Raw genomic sequence first — 25,035 nt, forward strand, 5'->3', positions numbered from 1 at the left:
GATACGTTCCTCCGAAACATCGGTTAACATCACATATACACGGTGCCAAATCCCAGAAGACTGCTTTCTTCATAGTCACCGCTGTGAAAGCCTCAAATCTTATTAAAAGTGTTGCTTGCATTTCTCTGAAATATTCACACTTATTATTTATTCCCTTCCTCAAACTTCACACTTAAACTTTCCAGTTTTAGCATGGCTATTCTTCTACAGCACCACCTTCCAGGTCTGTCATCAGCTACATTTCAAACTACAGAAGTTTATATTTTGAAGAAATCTGACATCACAGCTACTTTTTAACACTTCCCTTCTTTCAGGTTTCAATTTTTCCCCCACCTTAGATAGCCCTGAAATTTACTGTTATAATGCCAAGAGCAGTTACAGCTCAGAATTTGAATTTAGTGCCAGTATCAACCAAATGAATTCCGCTTTCCACATATTAAATAAATATCTACTCTTTTGAACTTCTGTAAGCAGAAAAATTTATAGTACTGGCAGTATGAAATATAAATCACATAACAGTGACAATAAGCTTTTTATCTAGTTTTATTTTAGTACTTCAGACTTCATGTGTTATAGCAGTCCTGTGTATTAGTTTTTTGGAGGCTGAAAGTTAAATGTTTAAAGACCAAAAATGGAGACTTTAGCATATGTAATTTGCTTACATCAACTGACGCAGGCAAGGAGTCTTAATAAATTGTGTCAGACCCTACTGTACCACCAACTGTAAACAGAATCAATAACTTCATCTACATAATGTACTTCTTTAATTACCATATTGATTACTTGTTTATTTGGAACTCTTTCCACTTTCCACATTTTTTAATTATGTCTAACTTCAGCATTGTACTATATGTTCTGTCACATAAAATATTGTTTGTTTCAAAGATGCAAGGAATTCAGTATTCCCTCTTGCATTTCATCCATCTGATCATGCACATGACCATCCTAAAGCAAAGTAAAAGGTGACTTCCTTATTTAACTTTCTGTATGGCTCCTTTCTCATATCATATTTCAACAGTGGAGTGAAGGACTGTATTCTCATTCATGCCACTTTTAAGTTCACTGCAACAAACACAAGTTCTATATATTTTTGTGCCGTATTTTTGCAGTTATTTCACGAGAACTTCAGCTCTTGTTTTGATTCCTGGAGTATCCTGTCTATAGTTTTAAAAATCAGATCTCATGTACCCCAGATGTACTTTTGCTTTTCTTCTTTCAGTTGACACAGCCATTGTTAGACAAAATTTAGTTTTATTTCTTTACTTATTTACTGTATTCTATTTTTCTTCATAAATTCTGATTTTTATAAATTTTGTTTGCATTTTCACTTTTTAAATATGAGTTACTCTAACTAAAGTAATTCAAATTACTAACATGTTCAAACAGTTCAGTTCCTATAACTAATTTAAATCTTATGTAGGTAGGGAAAGTCACAATGAATTTCAGCACTATTTAGTCATTTCTTATGTACAGAAATGTAAAAAAATTGTACTGTTTTAGGTGCATGCATATAGATGAAGGGACAGGAATACCTGTTGAAGTTGCTGATGTGTACTGTGATCCTGTGATGCAACCACCTGACCTCAATGCCTGCCATGTTGCCTGTCCTGGAACCTGCGTATTGGGACCTTGGTCAGATTGGTCAGACTGCCCTCAGGTTTGTGCTGCTATTGTTTTATCTGGAAGGCACTGTACTTACACCATCAAATATTTTGTGGATAATGTGTAACATAATATTGTGTTGGTCAAGTGAATTAATCATTTATTTTCTGTTGCAATGTTTATGTTCAACAGTGAAAATAAACTTCTAGTAATGCTTTGCCTTGTTCCTTTGAAGATAATTTATGTTATCTCTGCAGCTCTTACCACACAATTGAATTATTTATGTTGCCTGATGCACTGTTAACGTTCAATGCCTTAGTTACTGTTTATAAAGCTGATTAAAAGTGGCATGAAATATTACATGCTCTATGTGGAAAGTGACACAAAATATATTAAAAACTATTATTTTATTATTTTGAATTTTCACTGTTAAATTTTATCAAAATTTCTTCATAAAATGAAATATTTATTAGTTCTCATACTGAAACAAAGATTTATGCTATGATGAATACTGAATAAAACAACATTTAAATTGACATCTAAGAAGGAAGTAAATGAGGTCATTAGAGTATTAAGGGAAGATAATTCAGTCAAATGAAAATTTCCAAGTTATGTAGAACAAGCTCAGACAGCTTCATGATTAATACACTCATGAGACAGGGAGACTCCTTCTCTGGTGTCCTTTTTAATATTACTTTGGAAAAAGTTCTTAGAGAAATACATGTGAACCTAGGTGGCACAATTTTCAATATAGTACATCAGATACTGGCATATGTGGATGATATGGCCATCCATACCCACAATACAAATGCTTTAAATTAAGTCCTTGGAAAAATACAAACAATATCATCTTCTCTTGGGTTAATAATCAGTACTGAGAGAACCAAGTACATGCAAGGTGGTTGAAGGATTTGAATAGCAATAAATGCATTGCAGTAGGCAAGAATAACTTTGAAGAGGTCTCATCTTTAAAATATCTCGGCTCTCTAATAATGGGTAGCAATGACTCAGCTGTAGATATAACAGAAAAAATTGCTGTAGGCAACAGTTGTTTCTATGCCTTTGGAAGCGCCCCCAGAGTGAGATATATATCCAGGAAAATGAAATGAATATATATAAAACAATTATTCAAAATGCTGTCATTTTTGGTAATGAATCCTGGACACTTACAGAGAAATCAACAACTCCCATATCCTGGGAAAGGAAAATTTTATGAAGGATATATGGCCCTGTAAGCATAAATGAAACATGGTGAATAAGATCTAATGGTGAACTAGAAAGTCTATATAATAGACTGACCAGACAGTGTGACAAATAAAATCCAGAAGAACAGAATGGCTAGGACATGTTTTGAGAATGGAGAGCTGAAGGGCAGCACAAAAATCCTGGATGGCAGACCTGGGGTGAAAAGAAGAACCGGGAGACCGAGGCTAAGGTGGCTGGCTGGTGTTTTGTATGGTTTAAAAAATATGGGAGTAAGGCAATGGAGAAAGAAGGCTGAAGATAGACAAGAATGTGAAAATGTTAAATTTAAAAGGACCATATAGCCAAATAATAATAATAATAATAATAACAACAACAACAACAATAATAATAATAATAANAAAATATAAAAATTTAAGCATCGAAATTCAGCGAATGTGGAACATGAAATGTTTTGTGATACCAGTAATTATTGGAGCCACGGGTACAATCACGAGAGGGTTGAGAAAATATTTGGAACTAATTCCTGGTAAGCACTCCATAGATTCACTGCAAAAAACAGCTATCCTGGGAACATCACACATACTACGGAAAGTGCTACAGTGCGAAGCTTGAAGCCTGAGTGGTGAGGTGCATCACTGGTTCAAGAAAAGGAATACCAGGAAATAAACCTGTGACAAGAGATGATGATGATGATGATGATGATGATAATTTGTATACACTGTTCATATGTTTCATATGATTATATTATTCTACCAGCATTTTATAGGTGCTTTATAAAAAATTATGCTAATTGCTGCAGTATTCCCATAAAATTATGTAAAACAGTGTTTCCCAAACTTCTTTGCCCATGGAACACCAATGGCTCCAATAAATGCTGTTGGGATTCAAAGCTGAAACTGATAATCATGAATATAGAAAGATACAGAACAGGATGATTTTGTACAGGATACAGAAGACAGGGTTAAGAAATCTAGGAATTTTTATGATAAGATAATCTTGTACCAAATCTTCATAAATTAGATTATTTAATGATCCTGTTTCAATGACAATGTCAAATGAGGCTGGGAGATATGCATATGTGGTTAGGTAAGGATTTGGAAAATTGCAGTTCTTGGCTGAAGGTTTGACCTGGTATTTGCTTGAAGAGAGTGAGTGAAATTAAGGAAATCCTCAAGGTAGCCAGTAGCCTGACAAAGATTCAAGCCAGTTATCTCCCAAATACAAATCTTGGCTATTTTCATTATGCCTTCCTGCAGAGTAGTTTTATAAATGTAGGTCATTATGTTCAGTTGATTACCTTATCGGTATAAAGACAACTTCTTATATAAATTTCTATATTCGCAGCCCTGTGAATCTAGTCAGGAGCGGCAGAGGACACGCTCTATTCTTCGCAGCCCTGCAAATAAACATGATGCCAAGAATCAACCCAACTGTCCACCCCTCATCGAGGCACAAGCTTGTCACCTTAATGCCACTTGCTTTAGCTACAGTTGGCGCCACACAGACCTGGGGTCATGCCTGCCTCTGGGGGGCAGCCCTTGTGGGGAGGGAGTGCAGTCTAGAGCTGTATTCTGTGAACGGAGTGATGGGAGGCCTGTTGAAGATAGGTTAGCTTTTCCTTGTTGCCATCATTCGAGTTAAGAACAGTTTATATTAGACCATGACAGGCAAATATGAGAAATTCATCATTCTTTTCTCGCAGATCTGCATTGCTTATATTTCTTAACATCCATGTACTGCAGATGAAAAAGTTACTCATTGCAGAACAGGGCAACAGGAATGATAATTTTTTCTTCTGGGATTTCAGGTTCTCACTGCTTTGACTCTGAAGAACGCTCTTGTTCAAGATATAACAGTCTTAGAGAAGTTTATGAATGCTCCCCTGATGAAATGTTTGTAAATTTCTACCAAACTACGAAATGTCAGTCCCAAAAGACAGTATGCTTTCTACTTTTCCATTTTTCCTTATATTTACAACACTTTAAAATATATTTCAAACAGACGGGTCATAGGTCTCTTTTTTTATAACATGTACTTCTTTTTGTTGCAAAATCCGTTTTTGATTAAGTGAAATGGATTGAACCAGTATTGAACCCTTGGGCTACATTACCAGAGAGATGTTGCACATTTACTAAATTGTATGAACACACAGTATCCTAATAGCCGTCAGTAAGTGCCAGTAATGTCACTTGTATCCCAGAAGGTCACACAAACACCATATTGGTATTATTGCTGACATTATGAAGTGCAAAAGTATGATAACCTCCAGTGACATGGAATTTATATGTAGTTTCTCAGAAATTTGTCAGTTGATGTGAAAGTTACTGGGGCTATGGTTATATTGAGAGATAAGCACATGAGCACACAAACACATGCATACACATACCTTACAAATACCCATGCACACATATATGTGGACATGACAATATGATAGTCCTCCCTTTATTTTTATGGGAGGATGAACTAAAAATACAATTATTATTTTATGAACTGTAGTATCTAAGACATTCAGTAATTCAAATTTGTTGATGTGTAGATACGTTTCTATTTTGAAAATATCTTCTGGGATATGATGTCATGTAATCCATTGGAAGTCAACCAACATTTTGCAGGGAAATATCATCTACATTTTCAGATTTGAAGAATAAGCTGAGCAAGATGCCAGCATGAAAGCAGGTGGCTAGCAAAGCACATTATATCCCAGAAGACAGTACTCTTCATAACCACCACTATGAGAACCTCAAATCCTACAAAGTTTCTGTTTTATTTGTGTAGAGGTAGTAAGTTTAATTTACTCAGAGATGTACTGTAAGTAACAGATGTTTTAGACATAGCACGAAAGTTATGCATGGTTTCTGCAGATACTGTGAGGCTACTGGTGAAGTGCGTCCATCGGCTTCAGAGAAATGGTGCTATGTGGACTGCCCTGTGGACTGTGAAGTGACTCAGTGGAGTGCATGGAACCATTCTACATGTCGCTGTGGACTGACAGGTTGGTTAACTTCATTTCTTATTGGATTTTAAAGAAAAAATTAAATAAAAATAATTAACTGATTTTCTCAGCCTCATTTCTCTGTAAACACTATGGAATATACAGTATGTCATATATGATTAGAGTTCTTTACTGCATTATTCAAGGTGCTTTACAGGTTACCTCAAAAGGAGCCCCAGGAAGTGTTCAATATCATCCAATAAGGGCTTCAGCTAAAAAAAAACTTCAATCATTAAACCACCCACATGTATACTGTGGCATGTAGACTGGTTGCTAGGCAATGACTGTCAAACAGCCAACTATACAACAGCCTACGCTAAGTAACGGCTCCACAAACAGGCATATTTCCATGGCATCAAGGGAATACAGCAATAACGGAAAAGAAGTTTTCTACATGGCCTATGCCAAGGTGTTATAACAAGGATCAGTTAGCAGTTGCAGTCAGTTCCCTGCATGGAGTCAAGTTTGAATACCTTCACCATAGCCCTGCAAGTCATAGCAGAGGATAGAAAGGGAACCTAGGGCCTGGGGGTATAACTGGGCCACTCTGTTCCTGGGTGATATAAATACGGGGACCTGGCCCTCCAAGTTGGAGGGGTATGGAATCTGAGGCAGTAAAATATGGTCATGGGTTCTGTGGGACTTGTACCTGAGACTGTGCTGGCAAGGACCACGAGAACTGTAAATGACAGATCTGTCCGCTTGTCATAGAAGGTGCCCCACGTCAACCAACCTGCAACTGTCTGACAGTAAGAGAAATCTGGTCTTGAGCCCCAGATGGGGACGTCACACCAAGAGAGACTGACCAACTGACCATTGGTCATAATGTGGCTTTAATTTTAATTTTAATTTAGTTGCAGTCAATTAGAAAATTGCTAGGATTCAGTTGTTGTGAGCTACTGCTATTAGAGGCTGGTAGCTGAGGCTGGGAACAGTTCGGAAACCCAGAGGAAGGAGAGCATCCACCATTTTAAAGCTACTACCAAGCAGTGGCAGTAAAGGTGTGATTGTGGACACTATTGTGTGTCTACTTAGCGAACCGTTAAGTGTAATCACACACTGTATCAAAGTATGTAATAAATTGAGTCACCAATAGTCACATTCGTACATGTAACCGTATATATCCCAAACACAATAGCAAGGTTCTCCACAGTGGATGACCTTGGGGACAGAAGAGGATACTGTCATTTGAAGGAGAAAGCTCTAGATCGCATTAAGTGGAGGAATTGTTTTGAAAGAGACTGTGGACCTGTCGTCTTGACAGATTACTGATGATGATGATTCCATACTTTATATTATTGTCCCTTCATAATCAGTTTTCAGTATCATCTGACTGTATGAGGCAAGCTATTTGGAGCTGGAAGAAATTAAGTTCCACAGATAGAGAAAGTTACATAAATAGGAGCACTATCATTTATACTCTTTGATTATATCAAGGGTGAGGCGGAGATAATAGGTAGCATGAATGTAGCAGGAAATTTTAGTCAGGAAATCTCAAAGGAAGAGACCACATGAAAGATCTAGGCATAGCTGGGAGGGTAATATTGTAATGTGGATCTTATAAAAATGTGGTGTGAAGGTGTGGGCTGGATTTAGTTCCTTAGGACAGAGTCAAATGGCAGTTTTATGAATGTGATTATAAAGCTTTAGGCTCTGTAAAAGCACTTTATCTACTGAACAAATGTCAACTGCTCAACTGAGGTGAGTCATGCATATGTAGACTCCTGTATTGTAGGGAGTTGGTTCAGAATCAGCTACAACATTACTCAGAGATTAGTAAACTAGAGTGCCTCTGTGTTATAACACACTTGGTTAGTTATACATCTCAGTACCAAACAGCCCATCAGCAATATGCATAGGATTTAGATTGGTGAGATAAAAATATATGTATGTGAGAATTACAATTGCCCGACTTTCATTTATTATGGCTAACAGTAATCAGAATTATTGTTGTCACAGGTGATGTGATGGTTAGGGAACGCCATGTAGTGACACAGCCCAGTGAGAGAGGCCGTCCATGTCCCCAGCCACTTATCCAGCACAAACCATGCCCTGCTGTGCCATGCTACTCTTGGCATCGTGGATCTTGGAGCTCATGTAACCTGCAGGTAAGATCGATTTATTTATTTACTTGTGGTTTATCTAACAATGCTGTGAGTACCTCAGACTGTATAGTTTTGAAGCGGGGGTGAATGATTGGTGAATGATATATTGGACTGAAAGGAAGTGGGGTGTGTTCCAACTAATATACCATCCCATGGATGGAGCAATTTGAGAGAACTGTGAAAAACCTCAGGAATGTCAGTACCCTGACTGAGGTCCAAACTGCACAGTACTGAATACATGTGACAAACATTATCACTTAAGTCAACTGTTAGAGTTTGTTAATTATAGCATATCTCCAGAACTATATACAAAATGAAAAGTTAAAATAATATAGCATAGGGCCTTATTAACCTTTAAGAGCCGGCATTTAAACCCCCCACGACTGCGCTGCTGCCGGAGTTAATTTGACGTTGCCCTTTTAATATTGTAGACTTTCAGAAAAAACTACATATTTTCCGTTCTATGCAGCTTAGAAATACGAACTAAAAACTGCCTGAAAGAGAATGAAATTTCCTACAATATACCTATGACAATTTTTACAAATAAAAATTAACTGTAATTGTTATGTCATGAAATTCAAAATATACTCTCTATTATATGTGTAATGAAATTCCAAAAGACTTACCCATAAGTTTTTCTTCAAATTTGAGACGTCGTTATATCCAAAATACATTGACACTATACACCAAAATGTTTGGTCAGACTGTACACAAGTTTCAACTCGTTGCGTCGTGTAAGTTTACGCTACTATAGATACTGCGTGCGGGAGCGCGGAGAGGCAGAGTTTGCTTCAGCGCGTTGTGAAGGTCACACAGACCTCACTTCTCATACGCTGGTAGACAATCTGGTTCAGTCTCTCGCTTAGCGAACAAACAGGAAGTTATTGTTCCTATCTGACTGGCCGGACAGTGTTGTCAATGTTCAGTTCCAGATGACTCAATGAAAAATCTTGGCTTCCCCAGAGAAACAGTCCGCCACTGACTCACAAGCTGATAATTCAGACACTCACTAAACACGTCACACTTCCTTGAGAGCTACAGAAGCCGTGATCTGCCCGCACAGAGGAATGTTGGGTCAGCTTATCTGTGAAGAAGCTTCCACTCTGTTTGGCTGACCAAGTCACAAACAGTCTTACCTACATGTAAACGAAATCGAACCCAGTGCCATGATGAAGGGTTTTATTGTTCAGAGCCAACAACTGGACCTCTGACTTGAACTTGCGTGTGTTTGTTTTGGTTTCAAACTCAACGTCTAACCGTCAGCACTTCTAAAGTGAGCACGTGTCTTGCGTCCAGTATACTGGACTTTCGGCATCTTCGAGGTCACAGGTACCGTCCGGTATACCGGACTTTCGGTCGTTAAAGGTTAATGGAATGAATTGTGGCTTGAATGTCATATAATTATTTTGGACAAACAGATGTTATGACTATTGCACTCAGCTAGTCAATATGGTTTGTAAAAAGTAAAGCTATCCATGTAACAGGCCGTGAAGGCCCATAGGGTTGTGAGATGTTGAGGGTCCCACATTATCTAGACAGTCGGCTCATAGATGGCCGTAAGGTTGCCAGGCTTACGCGCTGGCCGCGCTTTACTCCCCAGGAAAATTGATATGGTTTGGGACAGGTCCTAAAAATTTCTTCTTCATACAGGTTAATATTTTGTAATTTTTGGATGGGCATAGTGTCACAGTAATCCATTCTTTAAACATGTTCTTCCCAGTTCTTCTGTAATGTATATTATTTACTATTAGTTAATTTTATAGTATTGTCATTATTTTATAAACAAAATATTTGTAATCTGACGTTTTTCACATGAAACATGTCATAATATCAGTTATGAAGTAGTGTGTTTCCTGAACAGGGAGCATGGTGTGGGCATGGCATAATGTCTCGTAATGTGACATGTCTGCGTGAAGGCACCACCCCAGTGGAGCAACACCTCTGTCAGGCTGCAGCAACATATACTGTGGACCTGAAAAATCAGGAGCGCTGCTATGCTCCATGCAGAGGAGACTGTCGTGTCTCAGAGTGGAGCCATTGGTCTCACTGCCACCGCAACTGCCAGGCTGCTGATGTAGGTTAGTTTATGGTGGATTTTATTCTGTACACCCCACAGCAAAGATGTACTGTGCAAGTAACAGGTTGGGCCACACTATAGGTCAAGTGGTTAATCACTGGCTTCCCACCAGGGCGGTCCGGGTTCAATCCCGGGTCTGCTCAAGTGGGATTTGTGGTGGACAAAGTGATGCTGGGGCTGGTTTTCTCCGAGTACTTCGGTTTCCCCTGCCAATCTTCATTCCACCAAATTCTCCATCATCATAATCACCCGGGGCAGGCTACAATAGGTCGATCAGTGGCCGCTGTGCCAAGTGGACCCAGTTGGACTCCACCCCCACTAAGTGAAATAACAGGTTATTGATAAATGCTATAATTGGACATGGACATGATCAAAATTGACTAAATACAGATGGTTTTATTGACTGATTGATTCAAAAGTTTGCAAACAGCATTCATTATTATGCTTAACACTTTGCGGACCAGCGATTTAAATATTTAAATCACCCTGGGGACCGGCATTTTTATACCTACTACCCTAACTTGTGCACTGTTCACTTTAAAAATTAATATAAAATCTCCTAATTAATTTTATGAACTAAAATTTTTGGAGGACACTTACCAATGCTGCTAGAAGTGCTTAAGTGTGTGATATTTCTGTTAACACTCCCCTTTGTGAAGTGGCATTACACACTTGCAAATGTAGACAGTCATAGTCTTTTTTTGTGAACTGCGCAAACATGGCATTGCCTAGAAGGATGCTTCCCATTGGAATGTTCACTCTTCACATTTTTCACGAGGGTATGTTTTCGCATATCACCCGAGAGTCGCCCAGGGGTGTCCACATGAGGCGTGTGTGGTGTGTGATTTGATGGGCTAGGCTGCACTAAGTCTGTCTGACTCTGGTTCTTTCACCACCATCTGGTCTGTAGCCCAAGCCTTTGCCACATTCATCAGAAATGCTTTGTATTTCAATTTTGAATCAGGTTTTAGATTTTTTTAGATTTTTTGCTGTGCCTGCAATGTTACTACGCGCAGTGTTATTACCTGCATTATCGTCGGAGCTACTGTCAGTTTTACAGTCTGTGGCCACAATTCTTTGTTCTCCCCTTTCACTGCCGCTCTCTGAATCACCATTACTATGCGTCTCACAGACAAGCCAGGTCAGCTAGGTCTTCGGAGGAGAATTTGTCCTTGATCCATTCTCCCCACTACCTACTGGCTGATACACACAGCTTGAAGAAGGCAAAGCATTTTCCTTTATAGTCGGTTAAGTAAACATCAAGGCCAAGTTACTGACGGCTAACTAAACATTCCAGAATCTTATCACGCATCTGCAGGCGGTTGCGTGCAATGTAGGTGGCGCCAGAGTGATGTATAGCGTGTTGCAACTTATCGTGTCACAAAGGGCCAATTGGCCCGCCCGGTCCGCAACGCTATAGAAACGTAGAGGGCCAGTTGGCCCCTCCGGTCCTGAATGTGTTAAAGTAAGTATCCTGCATATTCGAATATATTTACAGGAGGCTACCAGACAAGATCAAGGGCAGTGCTGAAGCCACCAACACCAGGAGGGGAGCCATGCCCCACTGCTCTATGGGAAACACGCCCCTGCTTCACTGGGCCTTGTCTCACGTTTGGCTGGGTGGTGTTAGATGATGGACGTACCTCCTGTCAGCGCTCTGATGGTGTTATTGTTGTGGGTAAGTTCCTTTCATATCTTATTTTAGCATTTTTCAGAATCCTTATTCTTATGTGTTTTTCTGTCTCACTGATAATGCTCACATGGATGCTGGTACTCTGAAACCAACAAGAACATGAAATTTGAAGTTTTCCAACATCTGACTGAATCTCTGCTATCTGAGTTCCACCTTTTTCAACCTTGTGTAAGCAGCTGTATGAGATTGAAATTTCTCTGGTAATGATGAAATGAAAGCAGCAATGAAAGAATATCTCAATGCCCAACTAAAAACGTTTTCTTGTATGGTATCAGGAAATGTGTCTTTATCCACATGTACTGGAAATGCAGTGTGGTTATGTAAGGAAAAAGACATGCTTAATCATCATCATCATCATCATCATCATCATCATCATAAAATTACTTTTAATTTGTGAATTTTATGTTTGCAGAAAATGCCCTGTCCTAGATCAGTTAAGAAGAAAAGCTGAATAATAAATGGCATAAATTTTAGTCATGGGAATTGGCTGAGGCAATAGAGAGAGGACAACTTGAAGACATGTGGGGAGTGGAAATGAGGGCCCACACATTTTTAATGGGGGCAAGTGGTCAGCTTCACACTCCACCCACATTATCTCCAATGAAGTAGCCTTATGTAGGATGGTGGGTGGGCCCCAGAGCTATCCTGGACATAATTGAAAACAGGAAAATTGCTCCCATACTGAAAAGTGAACCCTATCATCTTGTCCATTGCCAGACACTTTGCTGTTCATACTCTCTCAAATCTTTCCACTATTTACAAACATAATGTAGCATGTAGGGGGGCACACAGTAGCATAGCTGGTTGAGGCACTATGCTACAAGCCGGAAGGTTGAGGGATTGAATCCCGATGAGGTGGATTTTTTCAATTTACCTAATCCTTCCAGCCGCACTATGGCCCTGGGGTCGACAGCCTCTAACAGAAATGAGTGCCAGGATTATTCTTGGAATATTCTTGGGGTTAAAGGGCGGCTGGCATGTAAGGCTGACAACCGTACCACCATCTATGAACTGATTGTCTAGAAAATGCGGGAACCTCAACATCTCACAACCCTGTGGGCCTCCATGGCATGTTTCAGTGATAACTTTACTTTTTTTTTTTTTACTTTTAATGTAGCATGTAGACCCATTGCTAAGTAACGACTGTAAACAACATCTGCCTCTAGGCAACAGATTCCTAACATGCACCAATGAACAGCAGCAGAGATACGGTGTTTTCCATGTGGCCCACTAAGCAAAAATTGAACAGCAACAGAGGAACGGTGTTCTCTATGCAGTCGGTGCTGAAATGTTAGAAGCAGGACAATTAGTGAGAGAGTGCGGTGCAGTGCAGGCAAGTGAAAAGTTGGTTAGTGAGTTAGTCAGAGAACTTCAGTTCAGTCATAGTGAGTTGTTGCTGTTAGAAGCTGGTAGCTGAGGCATGGCGATAGTTCAGGAACCCAGAGTAAGAGGAACGTCCACCAGTGAAAGCCATTACCAGGTAATGACTGGTGAAGAGACAGCAGACTCAGAAGGCTTAGTACGTGCTATAGTGAACTGCAGAGGGTGTGAATTAGTGATAACACTATAGTTAGTTGCAGTTATGATCTGTAAGTGGTCAATAAATCCAGTTACCAATCAAAATCCCGCCTGTAGTCACTTATACACATAAAAATATTTTTAAATTTTATAGATTGCATCCTGTTATGTATATAATATTTATCATATGTTATAACTGTCAACACAACAAATAAAGTGGGAATATCTACAATGAAAACAATAGATATTGGTATATAGCTCACTTATTTAATGTAAGTGTAAATTGGGCTACATGTTTCAACCTATAATTTAGGTCATCATCAGGTACCTCTCTGTGATCTATAACTCAAGTGATTAAAGTCAGTTGGTCATAATATGGATCCATATTTATGCAACTGATGTCTGCTGTTGCAATATTTTTAAATAACTGTCGGTAATTTAGGGCAGGTTAGGGTTGCATCACCTAACACTGTTGCATTCTTTCAACTTTTGTTGTCAGGTGGATGTGAAGGGAAACCCAAGCCATGTACTGGGGATGACTGTGCAGGTGTAGAGCATGCATATTGTGACACCCAGCTGGGTGTATGTTTGTGTAAGCCAGGATATGAGCCGCAGTATGACCAGCACCAGCTGCTCCTCTGTTCAGAGAATGGACAGACAACATCAGATGACAGTAATGCTCAACATAAGACTGGCACAACTGCCAGTGTGGTCCCTCCCCTCCACCAGGCTACAGCATCAGAAGACAAGATTCAGTCCCGATTCTATTACCCACGTAAGTGGAGTTACATCATACCTTTCATGAGGAAAGGCCATGTTTCACACTGACTTTCACACATAACAGACTAACTTGATATTATAATAACATGTCTTGACTTCTGTTTGTGAGACACCCCATTTTAGTCCTGACTGAGTACCAGGTGTTGTATCTGAGGATTCTGTGCCTTCTATCTGTCTTCCTGGTGAATATCAGGATATCAGATAATTCTTGAAGTAAGCCTGGCTGCCTACTTACCAATTCACATGACACAAGAAATGTGTCAGTTGAAACAGTGTTGTTAAATAATCTGTGAACCAACCAACATATGCCTCCTGCAGAGTTTAATACCATTTCTAGGGCATATTTAGCACTGGACCCTCAAGCTCCAGATCGACAAGCATCCAGTTTTCAAGTCTGTAACCTTCAGCCATTTCCAGTTTGTTTCCATGTTGTCACTCTTGCTTCACTTTAACAGCTTCATCTGACTGAGCAAAATCTCTTAATATTCAATGCATTACTATGAAACACACCTATATACTGTATTAGGGTCACCTTGATTTCATATTCAACAATAAAATTGCAGATATTTACCAATATCTTTGAAATCATGTCTGTCAGAAGACATTTTCATGTGCCACATTCTGGGGAATGACTCTCAGATGTGATAGATTAGCACAGATCTTAAAGAAGTGCAAATGTGTGTGATTTGTTTTGTTGTTATATTTAAATAGCAGTTACAGTCACTCAAGATATATCACAGTGCATGAAAAATAGAGTCCTTAGTCATAAAACGTTTATCACTGATGATAATGACACAAAGTATAGTGACAAAAAGATGGGGAGATTGTGAAAAAGAAAACGTCAAGCATTTTAATTTCAGTTTAGACGGGATCCATTATGTGACTGCTGGAAAACTGTGATGTAGGATAAACAAAATAAAGAGAGAGAGAGTTGCAGTTTTGGTTTTGAAGTTCTTACAGTGGTTGCTATAAAGAGTTCTGTTTTCTGGGACATAATGCTATGTGGGCCAGCAAAAGTCATCCAACGTTTCATAGGAACATATCATCTCCATCTTCAGTGTCAAAGAGTAAGTCAAGTAAGAAACCAGCTTGATGCCTGCCCCATGTTTTTTTTTTGCTTAATGACCCTGAAGATGGAGGCACTTTGTTTCTCCAGAATGGTTGTCAGTTTCTTAGTGACTACAAGGCATATATTCCAGAAGACAGAAAGTTTCAGTCTAGGACTCTCTAAAATATTGAAAACTAAAAATATGTGCATCATTTCAGAGGACAATGACATCAGTGTGTGGATGTTTGCTATGATTGGGATTGGCTGCGTGTTTGTTGTTTTCGTTGCAGTATCCATCTACCTCATGTGGTGAGTTACAGAAATGGCCTAAAATTCAAAGAATATTATAGATGGCAAACAATTAAATTTTACTAAATCTTTCAGAAACTTGGTTTGTCATATATTACATTCTCCCCTAAAAGGCTGTATCTTTAAAAGTGTTCTAAGTATTTTTTTTTTATCATACGTATTAACTATTTTGTGATTGGCATTTCAAAGAGGGAAACTTTAACTATAATAAGATGCTCATGGGGAACTGGAAATATCACATATGGTGCCAGAGACTTGTTATTTAGTGCCATGAAAGCAATAATTTTTCAGGGTGAAACTCACTTTTCTCCATCCTATGTATATAGAGATAGAGTGTAGGATACAATGTATAGTTCTTCTGAAATCAGCCATAAGGTGCTAAAATAAGAAATTCATCATTTGGTTCATTTTAATTTAGTTTTGAAATATCAGGTCACATGAATAATGAAATTGTTTTACTTCTCACAAAAAGAACTTAAGTTACAACAATTTTGGATGTGGTGGACAGGCATAGAAGGTAGCTTGTGATCTGGCCACTGTATGGTTGTACTTACTGCTATGAGATTCCATTAAACTACTGACAGCAATTTTGCTGGGATACTTTGTTAAACTTTTGATGCTTACCTGACAACATGTGTAACAGTATTTTAGACAGTGATATCTTGTGAAACACTGTTCTCTTTGGAGAGATATGTGGTCTGTCTTTTAAATTTCATTTGTCTTTGTTTTCATTTATATGTTGAGATAAGACACAATTTTGTTTGTCATAGTGTATGTAAACCTAATGGCCACTGACATCAATCAAGAACCACAAGCCTTCAAATCTGTTGCAACACGAAAGTCAGTTTCATTCCTTGCTAACTAGTGTGAAACAGAGAAACAGGGAAATCTCTTTTCACTGTGACTGTGGAACAGGAACTATAAATGGCATATTTTTTGTCATAGCTCTGAAATAACAAGTTGAAAGCAACATATTTACCAAATATTTTGTACTGCTAAACACCTCTAGATATGTCATGAAATTTATGATTTCACAATTGAAACACTGTGCATAACTGCTTTCATCCAAAGACAGAAAAGCTTCATCACATTTGCTAAGTCTTGTTTTCCATATTTTATGCATTAAAATTACTAGAAGCTAAAATTGAACACATTACTGCAGCTGATAGCTGTAGTACTTATAAAATAATATTTATAAACCATCACAGATGAATATCAGCATCATTATTAAACTACAGTGTTCTGTTAAGGTCAGTATATGCATTTGTTTCATGCCCTGAGTGTCTGACATAGGTAATTCTCAGAGGTAAACACTGGTATCTCATGGATGTTTGTGGAACACTTGTGAATCCTTTGCATTAAAGTTAAAAGATAACTATACTGAAATTTCTTTAATTCAAGAACTGACATAAACAATATAAAAATTATCACTTAGTGAAGTGAATGAAAATAACACTGAAATGGTTGATGTAATAATAAAGATTGATACTGTATTTTCTGTATTTGCAGTTTAGGACATTGCATACAGTTCACTATATGATAATATATTACACTTTGTAAATCTCAGTTTCACACTTCATTAATAGATGAAGGCATCTGCAGAGTGAAAAGTAAACTGACTGTACTGAACAGCTATGTTACTTTTCATAGACCGTGTCCTAGATTGTAAATATATATGTGATAATAATAATATTATAAATTCAAAATAAGTCTTCAAAGCTATAGGAATTTTTCCTACATCTGTGTATTTAGTGCATTGGTCCTTTAAAAGTTTAGAGTATGAATCTGTCATAACAGTAAAGTACAATTTGAAGGTTTTGTATCATATATTCAAGATATTAATTAAGAAAGAATGGGATGATAATATCAAAATGGATCTTGAAGAAACAGGATGACAGGATGACAGAATGTGGACAAGATCCACCTGATGTAGGGTAGGAACCAGTGACAGGCTCCTGTGAACATGTTAGTGAATTTTGGATTCTGGAAAATGATTGAAATATATTGACTAGCTTAATAACTGTTAGCTTCTCCAGAAGGACTATCCCATTAACTGGTTATAAATGAAGAGGGGGGCATGAGTAGATTACAAAGTTGGCACAAATTACTGAAATGGGGTAGAATCTGATATCAGGCTCTGAAATGAGAAATACTGCAATATAAATTACAGTTTATCCAAACTGTAGGATAGTTCTTTCGTTTTTCATGAATTAAGTCTTCTTGTCTGCTCAGTCAAGAATTAACTACAACTGTTTTTACAATATGAGAAACTGTAATTTTAATTTTTCTTGTTTTCTTTGTTTACTGTTGATGGAATTCGATTTTGTTTAAGGAAAACTGATATATAAATATACATATATTTATATAATAGCCTGATGCAGAGAAGTTTTATATTTAAGTTATTGGCAGAAAGGATCAAATAAACAGTCTTGACCCATTGCTATTAATCGCACTTCTCTCAATTTTTTAAATGCCGTTGAAGACTATCCATCATGAAATTACCAAGGAATATAATCTCAAAACTTCAATTCACAAGTGCAACAAAGAAACACAAAATTTGTGAAAAATATTTATAATTCTTCTTCTTCTTCTATGGCGCAACAGCCTGATGTTGGGCCTTGGCCTTCCTTATCAAGCCCCTCCATTCCTCTCTATCCTGCACTGCTCTCTTCCAGTTCCTTACACCCATTAACTTCTTTGCATCATCTTCCACTGCATCACTCCATCTAGTTCTTGGTTTCCCAGCACGTCTCCTACCACCTATTGTACTGTATAATATTTTCTTTGGGATACGCTCCTTATCCATTCTCTGTACATGTCCAGCCCATTAATATTTATAATTACATCCTTCATATTGAATTTCATAGCTTATTGGGAAGTAAATTTATGCTTAATGTAGTCTCCATATATATTTGACATGAAGTATATTAATAATGTTTATTTTTCACAAATCTTGTACAGTTAACAGTTTGTAATATGTGTGTTATATTGTTCTATGATTGTGTTGTTCACACAGTGCCCATTAATAGCTAGAGTGAATTAAATGAAACTTGAAGAGTTGGTTCAGATGATACATAAGGCATGATTACTATGGGGCTTTTCCATGTAATATTAAAAAGATTATGTATATATAGAGATCTAAGCAGGTCCTGCAATGTATTTATCAGATAACTGCTAAGAAGATAATTCCTAATTCAGTCACATAATATTATTTCAGGACATGTTTTGCAACATTTAGATTTGTGGCTTGGTAATAGGGAAGTTAGATTCTTAACTATGTTTATCAATCATCAGAAAACTCCACTTGTTTATACTGGTCCCTGCAGATGCCTTTCTGCTAGGTTCATACTGTTCACAAGTGTTGTCAAGAAAATATGTTGAAGTCGGTTTTAAAATAATCAGCTTTTTTTACTAACATGCATGACCAACAATTATTGCAGGCGAATTGCAGTGGGAAAGGCCAACTGCACAGAGGAAAATCGGGGCCCCACACACCAGCGGTTCCCTTAATTACATGGTTAGTGGAAAAAACTGATATTTAAAACTGAACAACTCTAATTATAACTCACAGTGTGTGGTTGGCAGTTCTTAGAGCTCAGATATGACATGTTGCAGTAATGGCAGTTGGAACATTGTGGGCCATCACCACTCAGGGCAGTCCCTGCCGCCACCGCAGCCTGAGAAGCAGCAAGTGGGTGCAGACGTACCAGAAGCTAAACCTTGACAAGAACTTACTACATGTGGTCTGTAGATTCTGCTATGGTGATTATTTGAAGTCACTGTCTGAGGTGGAGATGGTGTGTTGAGAGTCTGGTTGCACGTTGCAATGTTGACTGTGGTCTGTCTACTGGCTTGTAAAACTGAGGACATGATAAGAGAACTTGGGTGCATAAGACCATCAGAGAGTCACAGATGTAAAAGTTCTGTATAAACACAAAAGAGATTATTGTATAGGTACTACACAGGATTTTGTTGTAGTGCTCTCACGGCTTTGAATTAATGAAAATGTTACAGTGTGCGTAAAGTATGACAAGAGTGGATGGGTATGTTGTAGTGGGTTGCAATTTCCCAACCGTGTTCTTTTATTTCACATACTTCATTGGCCTTGATGTTTATTTTATTAAAGATTAGATCTATAATTGCAGAATTGTTTTCACTACAGATATTACATTGCTTAGAGCCAGAAATTATCTTTTCTCATATTCTGTTAAACACTGGTCACCTTCATAAATATGTTCAATAAAAGCCATGTGTCCTAATGAGATCTATATTTGTGGTGTACACCATTTTCTTGTGTACAATCCATTTTTGAGAAAACAGAAAATTTGATTGTGCTTCATGTAATATAGGGATTATGTTGGACCAACACGAAACAAATTTACATTTATCTGAGCACTTTTATATATACCTCTTCACTCAATTCAAAACTGAACTGAAATTTATTCATCATTTTTAGAGACAAAACATGTGGACGAATGGACAGTACCTTACTACTTTGCTCAGTGGCCTGAGCACTTGGGGTGACTTGGAAGTTATATTCTGTAAGTCAACAAAATAGAATAGAATTTATGCTTAATTTTAAGTACTTCATACAAAGTGCATACAAACACTGACTTTATATCTAAGATAATTACATTTTCTCCATACTTTTCACATTTACCAGCAAAATTCATCAATATAAATGACTGTGAATTTCTACTTGCCAGGTTCAAAAGAAAAAGTAATTTCAGACAAACAGGCAACTATATTTTTCAAGCCCTTTGACCTGTACAAAGTAAAAACACATTTGCTATGCTGTGGATTTCTGTAAGATATACATCAGTAGTTCCAAAGAACAATGTGGATGAGCATGATAAAGGAGGACCTGTAATTCAGATAATGTAGATATACCAGCTTATTGACCGTGTCACAGTTTCTTTTGTCATTGGTGCTCAGTCCATACAAAAATGCTTCTTCTTTGATAACAAAACAATGGCTTTGTGGCCATAATTTGGTGCAGTTGGTTTATGTATTTTGTGAAGAGCAGACACAAGAGTTCATACTGGAAAAAAAGTGTAAAATTCTAAGGTATGAAAGCAGAACTTATAAACACTTTCCTTTTATTTGTGATAATAAATTTCTGAGATACCCTTTTGTAAAAGTTGTATGTTCCACTTTTTGCACATATTATAGCAATGAGCATAAAGGCATATGCATATGAAGTATCGAAGCACCTGGAAGCCAATTACAACATGAATCATAATCAGATATTAGTCATGCCAATACTTTTATTGAGGAATGAGCATAGATTTGGGCTTAAGATGCTGACAAAAAAAATCCTTCTCTTTTCTGTTACACAATAAAATAATCTAAAATAGTTTTCTGATTCATGCATTTAATTTGAGAGAATTAATTATTCCTGCAGCTGTGTATGAATGAGTACTTTTAGGTTTCCACGTTTGAAATTGTTCTGCTCAGGACAGCCTGATTTCCTCAGAGAAGGGGAGAAAGTAAGCTGCAGAAAAAAGGGAGAATGGATTGGATGGTAAAGAAAGAAGTGTAGTTCAGCAATATGCCAACATCACCTCTTTAAGCTATCATACTATGTATCCAAACCTGACAGCTCAATCTGGCCCCTATTTACAGTGTATATAATTTGCTTTGTTTAGTGGAGATGCAAATATTCAGTAAATATGAGAACTTAAAAATTCAAGAAAGATGAAAACACTCCACTCAAGATATGACATTCACATGACATGTATATGGAAATTTCGGTTTATAGTTGCAGTAAATTTGAAATAAAATTTGTTAATATAATTGTTAATATAATTATTGACTTTTTGGACATTATCCATCATCTAGTTTTTTAAACATTCTGGAGATGGGACTCAGTCTTTGTCATCAGGTAACAGCCTACTAAGTTGGGCCCAATTGAGAGAACTAGATGGAGATGAAGTTCAGTCTCCAACATGTTGTTTCTGAATTGAAAACAGGACAATGGATAATGTTCAGAAAGTCAAAATTGTAGGTCTGGAGATAGGGAATAGCTCTATTGATTGGGCCTAAATAAGTATGATTCTATCTGAGGAAAATGGCAGAGTGCAGACCACGAAATATTGTGCTCAGAATTACTCGGTTTTTGGACTTGTTCCATTGTCCAGTATTCTAAAAACTAGAAAAAACAGTTTTTTCAGAAACTTTATATGTTTCCTCCCTCAGGTGAAATGTTAGGACACCTACTCTGTTGGGTCCCTTAGAAAGACCTAACATCAGTCACAATTAGCTCCTTCTAAGGGACCCAACAGAGTAGGTGTGTCTCTCCCCCCTTCTCAAATGAAGACGGAAATAGATCCAGTTTCTGAAATGTTGTGTTTTCTAGTTTTTTAGTATACTGGACAATGGACGAAGTCCAAAAACCCAGTAATTCTGAATATTATGCATCACTGTCAGAACCCTTTAGAATCTACCAAAACATTGTTGCAAAAAAGTGTGAGACAGTGAAAAGAAGGCAGAAGTGTTAATGGATAACTTATGCATAGCTGAATAGAACCAAATGCAGAATTGGTGAACAAATAATGGGCATTTTGGGGTCTGAAATATGAGAACTGTTCAGGAACTACATCTTGTGGAATAAAATGTGTCAGAAATATGAAATAATAGTTCCGGTGTTTATTACAAATTGATAAATTTAAAGTGTGGTGTATCTGGCAAGAAAACTATGCTGCTCTTAGCTCAATCATTAAACTGATGGATGGCTATGATAGCAAAATATCTTGAGCTTTACAAATTCATTACATACATACTGCATGAACAGGAACTGGAGAAGCCTATGATAAGCTTATGTGTTGTACATGACCAACAGACTGAAGCTTCATGTTAAGACTGTCTCTTTAAACTGTAATTTCTCTTTAAATTTTTTTCCTTCCAGATTGCAATACAAGCCATTTTTGCTGAACTCAGACACTGAAAGTGTGTTCATTTCAGAAGTTTATGCTCATTACTCAGAACATCTTCACATTTTTAACAGTTCAATGCAGTATAATTTTGCTATTTCATCAATACTGTTCAACATCTAGAGCCTTATGTTTATGTAAAGAATAATGTATCAACTCTAGAATGAAACAATTACAATTACTATCACTATAAGAAAGAATAGATCTTCATAAGGGGCATAAGTTCCACATAATTATAAAAACATTTGTATTAATAAAACTAATTTGTATTTTCATCTGCTTACCTCACTCCTTCATGAATCAATGAAAATAGGTGTTATCTGATTCAGAAGTTTGTAGTGATAAAAACTGTACAGGTATGTAATGGCAAAGGATTGTTTTTTTATAAGAAATTGGAAGTTTCATGTTAAAATAAAGTGACTTATTTTCTGGTAAGATCATGGAACTCTTGCAATGATATCAGATGACCTGATGCAGAAAGTAATGGAACAAACATTGCAAGTGTTCTGAAGAAGATAATTCAAGGTGTTGGTGTCAGATATGTAAGCTTTTATCACGTAACAAGCAGATACTGGAAGTCATATATTTCACTGATGTCAGCTTTGGAAGTATCATCACATCTAAAATTTTCATTTTAATGACATTTTTGCTGGAAAATTATAATATTGAAATTGTAATTAAGATATGGGTAACACTAAAATTGTATCTACTGAAAATAATTTATGATTTTAGCTTTTAGTTTTGGAAAGAGCTTTCACAAAGAAGCTTTTGAAATTGCATAAAGTGATATATTGGGCCAAAGACGTAGCCAGGAGTGGAAATACTTTTTTTTTTAAATTATAGTTGGACACTGTTTGTTGCATGAAAGGCGTTCTTCTCTGCCCAGCTCAGAAAAATGCTGCAAGTAATGAATGCTGGCAAATTATAAGTTTAACTATGTAAGTTTTGAGGTTTTCACGGCGATGACAATGAAGAAAGTTGTCTTCTGGGTTTAGGCACCGTGTATTCTTCGTTATAAGTTTAACTGTTTATTTTCTTGAAGTGTCTGTCATCAGGTGATTATATTTTTCATTACTGTCCCCCATCTCTGGTGGTTGGGATAAACAACACCCCTTCCAACCCTAGAACGATGTATGTAATAATACTGTACTTGTACATTTGTTAAAATATCCAGTCACAACTTATTTTGTGGTTATTTTGATCACATCATAACAAAACTAAACTTCCATTCAGACTAAGTGATTCCCAACACAGACATGTTTAAACCTTTGACTACCAAGCCCTACCATAGAACTACCTGTTAGAAACACCAAATCTGTGGAGGTAAATGCATTTACACAGAAAGACCCATTATACTGACTATATATGTCTAGATAGTGTGAAAGCCTGTTCTTTCCTCTAAATATTGATATATCTTACCTAATGCCGTCTACTGACAAAACATCAAGCTAAGCCCTTTGGATGTGGCAGTTTCAATAGAAAAAAGCCAGACTTATGCAATCAGCTTATGATATGCAAAGGGTTAAACCATGATTATATTTCAATATGTTACAATTATTATCAGTATCACATTACTGCAAATCCCACTTTTATCAAAACTACAAGAATAACAAGTAATTCTGAGGGAATATACTTCTTTCTGGTCCTGTAACATTGATTAATTAGAGCAGTGATTCTAAATGGATGGAATGCATCCCACAGGTGGAACGTGAGAGTCAGCTGGGTGCAACAAGAGGTCTCAAAAATAAGAACTTCCATTAATGGTTAGTATAATAGTAAAATGTTCATAAATATCAGAATACAGTTCTTGGTATAGGAGAAGCATTGTTTCTACTATTGTGGGACTGCTGCTCTTTCCACAAAGTGAATAGTGGGGTGCAAGATGCATAATATTGAAGATCACAAAGTTTGATAATTATATTTCTGAAAAAAATTAAAACCTGAGCAAGACCACCCCATAAAAACTTAATATTCAAATAACGTTTGACAAAAGCCCGAATACTAGCGCAGGATCCAGTAGGCAATGTCCTACTCCTAGTGGACACATCATAAGCACTGCAACAGCCAACCTGTGGACTAGTGGTGTACAAGACAATATTATAGGTTGTGGTGTGGCAAGTCCAAAGTCCTGCCAAATACTGTACTTATATTAATATTACTACTTGTTCATTTTGTATCATCCATTGTCATTCCTAACTATTGTGTGCAAGTATCAATGAATGTGAACATTTTGGTGTTGGTTCATCACCAAACTGAGAGTATGAGTTCAAAATACTTCACCTGTAAATATACCAAACACTGTGTAAGTTTTTATCATTATATTAACTGTGTTGATACAGAGCTCAAGGCAATTGTAACGTTACTCATTACTGTTGTATTACCACTGTAATGTTATATTATGCTGGGTGTAAATGTAACATAGGATGGCAATATATGTTGGACCCTGCTGTGTACTTCCTTGATTGTATGCAGCCACCTTCAAGCATCATAACAATTATTTTCCATGTACCACCATTCTGAATTATAATCAAACAAAATCCATGGCTTTAGTCCGCAAGCAAACTATGCCAACCAAGTGACCGCTGCCTGTTGGCGAAGTTAGTGCCAATGTTAGTGGATAGAGGGCATCGTGTGGTCAGTGCAACGAATACCCACGGCCATTAATTTCTGTTTTCTGGACTAGTGCAGCTACTTTTCCATTCAAGTAGCTCCTCAATTATCCTCACAAGGCTGAGTGTACCCCGTTCCAGACCCAATACTTCTCAGAAAATCC

At 37.2% G+C, this 25,035-nt stretch overlaps 1 protein-coding gene across 5 annotated transcripts in view; it reads left to right on the plus strand.

The window, feature by feature from the left end:
* Nucleotides 1-24,715, plus strand: part of LOC111864797 (thrombospondin type-1 domain-containing protein 7B) — a 245,009-nt gene extending 220,294 nt beyond the window's left edge. For 4 of the 5 annotated variants that reach the window (XM_023852328.2, XM_023852339.2, XM_023852312.2 and 1 more), the window contains 9 exons: nucleotides 1,501-1,657; nucleotides 4,153-4,415; nucleotides 5,670-5,800; nucleotides 7,760-7,908; nucleotides 9,767-9,983; nucleotides 11,481-11,660; nucleotides 13,693-13,968; nucleotides 15,240-15,330; nucleotides 18,946-24,715. In XM_023852328.2, coding sequence (XP_023708096.1) covers nucleotides 1,501-1,657; nucleotides 4,153-4,415; nucleotides 5,670-5,800; nucleotides 7,760-7,908; nucleotides 9,767-9,983; nucleotides 11,481-11,660; nucleotides 13,693-13,968; nucleotides 15,240-15,330; nucleotides 18,946-19,054 — 1,573 coding nt within the window. In that variant the 3' untranslated portion in view covers nucleotides 19,055-24,715. Of the gene's footprint in view, nucleotides 1-1,500; nucleotides 1,658-4,152; nucleotides 4,416-5,669; nucleotides 5,801-7,759; nucleotides 7,909-9,766; nucleotides 9,984-11,480; nucleotides 11,661-13,692; nucleotides 13,969-15,239; nucleotides 15,331-18,770; nucleotides 18,848-18,945 lie in introns of all 5 variants that reach the window. The other variant, XM_023852345.2, reaches the window with a different exon arrangement.
* The last annotated feature ends 320 nt before the right edge of the window (nucleotides 24,716-25,035 follow it).

The sequence above is a fragment of the Cryptotermes secundus genome, unplaced genomic scaffold (genome assembly GCF_002891405.2).
Source record: "Cryptotermes secundus unplaced genomic scaffold, Csec_1.0 scaffold579, whole genome shotgun sequence".
In the NCBI taxonomy this organism is placed as follows: Eukaryota; Metazoa; Arthropoda; class Insecta; order Blattodea; family Kalotermitidae; genus Cryptotermes; species Cryptotermes secundus.